The 8,788-nt window shown below is 42.9% G+C and overlaps 1 protein-coding gene across 1 annotated transcript in view; it reads left to right on the forward strand.

The window, feature by feature from the left end:
- Positions 1–8,332, forward strand: part of PTPN2 (protein tyrosine phosphatase, non-receptor type 2) — a 77,793-nt gene extending 69,461 nt beyond the window's left edge. The window contains exons 5-7 of the mRNA XM_023519460.1: positions 1,222–1,356; positions 5,987–6,196; positions 8,069–8,332. Coding sequence (XP_023375228.1) covers positions 1,222–1,356; positions 5,987–6,196; positions 8,069–8,260 — 537 coding nt within the window. The 3' untranslated portion in view covers positions 8,261–8,332. The remainder of the gene's footprint in view (positions 1–1,221; positions 1,357–5,986; positions 6,197–8,068) is intronic.
- Positions 8,333–8,788: the final 456 nt, after the last annotated feature.

Below are 8,788 nucleotides of genomic sequence, written 5' to 3' on the forward strand. Positions count from 1 at the left end.
TGGGCTCAAGCGAGTCTCCTGCCTCTGCCTCCCAAGTAGCTGGGACCACAGGCGCCCACCACAACGCCCGGCTATTTTTTGGTTGCAGCCGTCATAGTTGTTTGGCCGGCCTGGGCTGGATTCGAACCCGCCACCTTAGGTGTACATGGCTGGCGCCTTAGCCGGTTGAGCCACAGGCCGAGCCAGTTGTTCTAATTCTTACACTTTTCTACTTAGATCATTTTTAAAATGTCTTTTAGCACCTTTTGTGATATTAGCACATAGCATTCATTAATATTCATTTTGGTGGCATTTAATTATTTATAGCTTTGTGTGTTTTGGAAAAAGAGAAAATGACCATTGTTTAAGGATTTGGGGAGGATTTTTTTTGTATTGGAAATGATTTTTTATTTCACTTTCCTTCAGTCTGCTGGCTTCATAATTTGGCTTTGGGAAGATACTTTTATCATTGCAAACTTGAATTCTATTTCAGTAGTTCTTCAAAAGTGTACTAACTCTAGATAAAGGGAGCTTATATTCTAATCCTCTCTCCTGATTTAATCTTTTTTTTTTAGAGAGTCTCACTTTGTCACCCTCGGTAGAGTGCTGTGGCGTCACAGCTCACAGCAACCTCCAGCTTGTAGGCTTAAGCAATTCTCTTGCCTCAGCCTCCTGAGTAGCTGGGACCACAGGCACCCACCACAATGCCGTTGTTGCAGTTTGGCTGGAACTGGGTTTGAACCCACCACCCTTGGTATATGGGATTGGCGTCCTATTCACTGAGCCACAGGCACCACCCCGATTTAATCTTAAGTAAATAACAATGTAATTTCTAGGTGGAGTATTTAGTAGCAGATTTATAGGTATTTGTGGAAAGTATTTGTAAAATAAGGCTTTTTCAATACTATTTGAAAATTTCATACTTTTAGAAACATAAAGTGAATCCCACATAATGTTTAAAATATAGCTTATTATGCTTTAAAAATAATTATTTTGTGAATATAATATCTGTTTATGGCTTTTTTAGTTTATAAGTTATAGGAACATTGATAAAGCTGTTTTATAAAGTGTCAATCATAATAAAATACATTACACTTCAAATATAGTGGTGACTGTTCTTAGGTTTGGGTACTTGAAAAATATCTAGCAAGTATGTGTGTGGTTTGTTTTCACTTTTTAACTTTCCATGGTTTCCTAATGTCTGTTAAGTAAAAATAATCATATATATATTTTAAAATTTAGGTTAAATGTGCACAGTACTGGCCAACAGATGACCAAGAGATGCTGTTTAAAGAAACAGGATTCAGTGTGAAGCTCTTGTCAGAAGACGTGAAGTCTTACTATACAGTACACCTGCTGCAATTAGAGAATATGAGCGTAAGACTTCTCTTGCCCAGATGTTTGTACTTTATATGATAGTTTAAGAATTCTTCATTATTAGATTTGATGTTTAATATAGCACATATGTTCAGACAGTATCTGTAATAGTATCTGGTCATACTCATTTGTCTTCAGTGGCTCTCTGAGGACTTTCAAGAAATCCTGAAACTAAGAATTTCAAAGTTGAGGTTGATATTTGGAGATTGAAAATTAATTATTAAAAATATTTAGAGGGACTTTACCTTATAAATATAGTCAGTACAACTTAATTCTTTATACCCTCAGTGAATCCCAAACAATTAAAAATAAATAAATAAAACTTAGCAATTAAGAAGGGTGGGCTTTGGAGTCAGGCAGACCCAGATCTAGGTCTCAGCTCTGATGAGTACTTTGGATTTGCTCTTCAGCCTTCCTGGTGTTCTCTCATCTGTGGCATAGATGTTATTGTCCCTACCAGGGCTGTCAGGGGCCCAGATGAAGGTGTGTACACACAGCATCTAACGCAGAATGATGCCCAGTAAACAGCTCCACATACTTCTATTGGGAATAGCGAAATGGTCAAGAAAATAACTTACTATTATTAATTTAGGTGATTTACAACATAGAATTTGTCCTTACTGAGTTGGAAAAATTATGAAATACATGTAGCATCTGATTTTTTTTTTTTTTTTTTTTTTTTTGAGACAGAGTCTCAAGCTGTCACCCTGGGTAGAGTGCCATGGCATCACAGCTAACAGCAAGCAACCTCCAACTCTTGGGCTTAAGCGATTCCCTTGCCTCAGCCTCCCAAGTAGCCGGGACTACTGGCATCTGTCACAACACCCAGCTATTTTTTTTTGTTGTTGTTGCAATTGTCATTGTTTTAGCTGGCCGGGCCGGGTTCAAGCCCACTAGCCTCGGTGTATGTGGTTGGCACCCTACCCACTGAGCTATGGGCACTGCCATAAATAATTGTATTTCTAGGAAACAACTTCTAGAATCCCAAGCAGTGTCACCTGAATTTGAAAAAAAATCAAGAGATGACTAGCCTTGAGCCAAAATCATATAAGCAAAGGAAAAGCAAGAAGTGGCACAGGATTGTGGGATAAGCCCACATGCTGAGCCAGGGCAGTAATGAGATGTGCAGCACTGGAGGGGCTCGAGCCGCAGTCTGGGGAGCAGGCTGGCGCACCCACATAGGAGCAGGCCCCGGGTGGACTGGTTTGTGCTGGGTCAGATTTAGGCTGGTGTGGACCAAGTCTGCCCCTGATGTTGGCCACAGCAGGGCAGAATTGTTGGGGGGAAATGAGGTGGAAAACACCTACTGGAATCTTAACACCCTCTTGAAATGAAAACATGAGTTTGAGCTAACTACATTCCTAGGTTAATCAAGGACCAACCTCTTAGCTCATTCCTGTGTGGGAGTTGCCTTGTTAACTGCCCAGTCACTGCTTTGTAAAAGGAAACTACAGCATAGACTTCTTTATGTGAAATGTTGTAAATTCCCTGTTTTTTCTTTGTTTTAAGATAAGAGTCCAGTTGCCCTGGGTAGAGTGCTGTGGCATCATAGTTCACAGCAACCTCAAACTCTTGGGCTCATGTGATCTGCTTGTCTTATCTTCCTAAGTAGCAGGGATTATGGGCATCCACCACAACGCCTGGCTAGTTCTATTTTTAGATAGAGACGGGGTCTTACTCTTGCTCAGGCTAGTCTTGAACTCCTGAGCTCAGGAGATCGTCCTGACTTCCATGGAACTGGTAATACAGGCATGTACCACCATGCCTGTCTAATCTTTCTATTTTTTTTTGTAGAGAAGTCTTACTCTTGCTTAGGCTGATCTTGAACTCCTGGCGTCAACTGATCCTCTAGCCTCAGCCTCTCAGAGTTAGGATCATAGACATGAGCCACTATCTCCAGCTGAAAACTGACCTCTAATTGTGAAAATGTTTGCTGGGAGCAGGATATTATAATAATCATTAGCTGTGAGCCATTAAACAGATCAAGTTTTTTATATTGCTTCATACCTCCTCCCTTAAAAAAAAAAGTCCTATAACAAAACTGAAAATTTGGGCTCAGCGCCTGTAGTACAGTGGTTACAGTGCCAGCCACATACTGAGCCTGGTGGGTTTCAACCTGGCCCAGGCCAGCTAAACAACAATGACAATTGCAACAATAAAATAGCCAGGCGTTGTGGCAGTTGCCTATAGTCCCAGCTACTTGGGAGGCTGAGGCAAGAGAATCCCTTAAGACCAAAAGTTTTTGGCTCGGCGCCTATAGCTCAACCGGCTACGGCGCCAGCCACATACACCTAAGGTGGCGGGTTCGAATCCCCAGCCCGGACCCGCTAAACAACAATGACGGCTGCAACCAAAAAATAGCCGGGCGTTGTGGCGGGCGCCTGTAATCCCAGCTACTTGGGAGGCGGAGGCAGGAGACTCGCTAGAGCCCAGGAGTTGGAGGTTGCTGTGAGTGTGATGCCACAGCACTCTACCCAGGGGGACAGCTTGAGGCTCTGTCTCAAAAAAAAAAAAAAAAGACCAAAAGTTTGAGGTTGCTATTATCTGTGATCCGGTCCCATATGCCAGAGGTGGCAGGTTCAAACCCAGCCCCGGCCAAAAAAAAAATGCCAAAAAAAAAGAAAAAGAAAAATTGCACAGAGATAGTAGAAGATCACTGCTTCCCTTTATAGAAATAAATAGTATAAAGCAGAGAAATGCTCCTTGGGGGGAAAGGCAATTGGCAAAAGGCTGAGCAACATTTTTATAATGAGTTCCTAGGAAAAAAGATCATCACACAGATCCAGGAAGCAATAGTGAATGCCAGGTGGGCCCAGGAGACAGGAACAGTTGGCATTGGTGAGCCACTTCAGCATGTCAGCAGCACAAGGGCCGGAGGCTGTTTCCATGGGGAAAGGTAGCCATCAGAGGAGCAATTTCAATTAAAAACGTAAAGATTATTCCTTTAAATTCTTGAGTTAGTCCTCTGTGCCTGTATAGTAGAATCTATTAGATAAATCATATGAAGAGATTATATTTTAAAAATAAACTTTAGAATTCTTTTCTTTTTTTATTGTTTTTCACTTTATTGCCCTCGGTAGAGTGCCCTAGCGTCATACAGCCTACAGAGACCTCCAACTCCTGGGCTTAGATGAATCTCTTGCCTCAGCCTCCCGAGTAACTGGGACTACAGGTGCCCACCACAACGCCTATTTTTTTGTTGCAGTTTGGCCAGGCTGAGCCACAGGCGCTGCCTAACGTTAGAATTCTTAAAGAGGAGAGGAAATCACTAAAGAATGTAAAATTGTACTAGTAGGAATTTTTTTTTTTTTTTTTAGACAGAGTTTCACTTTGTCGCCCTTGGTAGAATGCCATGGGGTCACAGCTCACAGCAACCTCCAGCTCTTGGGCTTAGGCGATTCTCTTGCCTCAGCCTCCCGAGTAGGTAGGACTACAGGCACCCACCAAGGTGTTGAGTATTTTGTTGTTGTTGTTGTTGTTGCAGTTTGGCTGGGGCTGAGTTCGACATCACCACCCTCTGTATATGGGGCCACTGCCCTACTCACTAAGCCACAGGCACTGCCCAGGTAGGAATTTGGTTTTTCTTTGAGACAGAGCTTCAAGCTGTCGCCCTGGGTAGAGTGCCATGGCATTACAGCTCACAGCAGCCTCCCAACTCTTAGGCTCAAGTGATTCTCCTGCCTCTGCCTCCCAAGTAGCTGGGACTACAGGCACCTGGCTACAACGCCTGGCTATTTTTTTGGTTGTAGTCATTGTTGTTTGGTGGGACTGGGTGTATGTGGCTGGCGCCTTAGCCTCTTGAGCCACAGGCACTGAGCCAGGAATTTCTTAAAATAGAAAAAAAGAATCCACTAATGATATATGAATTAAAGTATTTGTAGCATGCCCTGTATAAGCTGCTACACTGGACTGTTTTTTAAATCCTGGCTTTGCCATTTTCTGGCTATGTGACCTTGAGCAGATTTCTTAGCCCTTGTTTTGGTTTTCTCATGTGGAAAACAGGTTTTAGTCATATTCTTACATAGCTTGGATTAATAAGTAAAAAGCTTAGACTAGACCTCCAAAATAGTAAGTGGCATATATATTACCTATTATTAGTATACACAGATATTCCAAATTCACATGAAGAAAAATTTCCCTAATTTATAATTTTGTGATTATCAGAAACCAAACAGAGTTCCTTAATACCAAGCCAGGCTTGGTGGCTCAGGCCAATAATCTCAGCACTCTAAGAGGCCAAGGTGGGAGGATTGCTTGAGTTTGGAGTTTAAGAACAGCCTGAGCAATAACAAGAACCCATCTCCATTAAAAAGAGAAAAATCAGCCCAGTGTGGTGGTGGGAGCCTGTAGTCCTAGCTACTTAGGAGGCTAAGGTAGGAGGATTGCTTGAGCTCAGGAGTTTGATGTTGCTGTGAGCTAGGCTGATGGCCACAGTAGTATAGCCTGGGTGACAGAGTAAGCCCTGTGTGAAAAAAAAAAGAGAGAAAAAATCAAATGGAAAAACAATCATATAAACAGTCCACAAGGATTAAAAACGTTATGTAAAACACATGGTCTTTCTGAAGTAGTTTTTAATTTTGCAAGAAAAAAATTAGAACTAACTTCTCCTCCCTTGATCTTTACTTTTTAGAGCGGTGAAACCAGAACAATATCTCACTTTCATTATACTACCTGGCCAGATTTTGGAGTTCCTGAATCACCAGCTTCATTTCTCAATTTCTTGTTTAAAGTGAGAGAATCTGGCTCCTTGAACCCTGACCACGGGCCTGCGGTGATCCACTGTAGTGCAGGCATTGGGCGCTCAGGCACCTTCTCCCTGGTAGACACCTGTCTTGTTCTGGTAAGTGCTTCTCTCCTCCTTCTCTCATTTTAGTCTTATTGATTTTTTTTTTCATTGTTTCCACTGGCACAGAGTAAGCTCTGATGTCATTTCCCAGAACTGGGTTTCTCAAACTTCTGCCCTCTTTTGTAAAAACCTAAAAATCTCGTTTCTAACCTTTTAATAGCCCCTTGTTCTTGACTGGTGGGGATATGTCCGAGAAGATGATAGAGATTGCCAAGGAGATTTTTTTCTTTGTCACAGCTTTTTATTACAAAATAACAGATCCCCTCCTTTTTCCTCAAATATAAATTGATGTGTAATATTGAATTCCTTCCTCCTCAGACAAGCCTTATGTCTCTTTTTCTTTAAAAACTAGAGGTGCTGGGTGGTGCCTGTGTCTCAAAGGAGTAGGGCACTGGCCCCATATGCCAGAGGTGGCGGGTTCAAAGAGATAAGAGTCTCAGGGCGACACCTGTGGCTCAAAGGAGTAGGGTACTGGCCCCATATACCGGAGGTGGCGGGTTCAAAGAGACAAGAGTCTCAGGGCGACACCTGTGGCTCAAAGGAGTAGGGTGCTGGCCCCATATACCGGAGGTGGCGGGTTCAAACACAGCCCTGGCAAAAAAACTGCAAAATGAAAAAAAAAGAGAGAGAGAGAGAGACAGTCTTTCTTACTTTGTCACCCTTGGTAGAGTGCTGTGGCATCACAGCTGACGGCAACCTCCAGCTCTTGGGCTTAGGTGATTTTCTTGCCTCAGCCTCCTGAGTAGTTGGAACTATAGGCGCCAGACACAACGCCCAGCTATTTTTTTGTTGCAGTTTGGCCGGGGCCGGGTGTGAACCCACCACCCTTGATATATGGGGTCAGGGCCCTACTCACTGAGCCACAGGCGCTGCCCTATCTCAGCATTCTTAAGCTTTCTAACATGACCACTAGCAAAAGTAGATTGTCAGATGAGATGGTTTTCCTACCAAGAACATTAAAAAAAAAATCTAATCCCAGTGGATTTAGCCAGAACTGATTGTACATCCTTCCTTTGACCAATCATCAGCCAAAATGAATGGGATTGCTAGATTGGTTTATAATCAGTTGTGAGTAAGCTAAAGAATCAAAAGTCCTGGCTCGGCGCCTGTGGCTCAAGCAGCTAAGGCGCCAGCCACATACACCTAAGGTGGCGGGTTCGAATCCCCAGCCCGGGCCCGCCAAACAACAATGATGGTTGCAACCAAAAAAATGGCCAGGCGTTGTGGCGGGCGCCTGTAGTCCCAGCTACTTGGGGGGCTGAGGCAGGAGACTCGCTTGAGCCCAGGAGTTGGAGGTTGCTGTGAGCTATGCCATGGCACTCTACCCAGGGGGATAGCTTGAGGCTCCGTCTCAAAAAAAAAAAAGAATCAAAAGTCCTGGCCAGGCTTGGTGGCTCACACCTGTAATCCTAGCAGGCTGGGAGGCTGAGTTGGGTGGATTGCTTGAACTCACAGGTTTGAGACCAGCTTGAGCAAGAGTGAGACCCCATCTCTAAAAAATAGCTGAGTGTTGTGGTGGGCACATGTAGTCCCAGTTACTTGGGAGGCTCAGAGAAGAGAATCACTTGAGCCCAAGAGTTTGAGTTTGCTGTGAGCTGTGATGCACCACACCCTACCGAAGGCAACAAAATGGGTCTCTCTCTCTCTCAAAAAAATAGAGAAAAGAATCAAAAGTCCTACATCTATTACTTGAGCAGGGAGGGTGGGTAGATTGAAGTGATTGTGTGCACAACAGTTAGAACTGCAGTGTTGAGTTATTCTTATTCCTGAAGAGGACTAAATATATAGTAAAAGTTTTGTTAGTGATCCAGTATTGCTTTGAACTCTAAAGACAAAAGGCTTGACTGACTTTTACCTTTCTTGCAGATGGAGAAAGGAGAAGATATTAACATTAAGCAAGTGTTACTGGGTATGAGAAAATATCGAATGGGACTTATTCAGACACCAGATCAACTTAGATTCTCATATATGGCTATCATAGAAGGAGCAAAGTATATAAAGGGAGATTCTAATATACAGGTAAACTTTTCTTGGGAAAGAATAATACTGGTTTGTTAAACACAGCATCAAATAATTGTACTCAACTTGAGCCCTTATCTTCTCCCTTCCAAAAAAGTGTATTTAAATTAATGTGGCAAATCTAACTGCCTATTTTAAAATTGTAAAATGTAAGTTCACTTCTTTGAGTATATTCAGCCTCAAGTTAAATGCTATGTTACTTAAAAGACTTAACTGGGGAAACAGGATTTTATTAAAGAAACTGAATTTTCATGTAAGGGTTGTTCAAGCATTTAGTTATTAAAATAAATGAGAAAATTTAGTTACTTTTGCCCCATTAAATACTTTTTTTTTTTTTTTTTTTGAGACGAAGCCTCAAGCTATCCCCCTGGGTAGAGTGCCATGGCATCATGCTCACAGCAACCTCCAACTCCTGGGCTCAAGCGAGTCTCCTGCCTCAGCCTCCCAAGTAGCTGGGACCACAGGAGCCCACCACAACGCCTGGCCATTTTTTAGTTGCAGCCATCATTGTTGTTTGGCGGGCCTGGGCTGGGGATTCAAACCCACCACCTTAGGTGTATGTGGCTG

Source organism: Otolemur garnettii, unplaced genomic scaffold (genome assembly GCF_000181295.1).
Source record: "Otolemur garnettii isolate 467f Iridium unplaced genomic scaffold, OtoGar3 scaffold00176, whole genome shotgun sequence".
Lineage (NCBI taxonomy): Eukaryota > Metazoa > Chordata > Mammalia > Primates > Galagidae > Otolemur > Otolemur garnettii.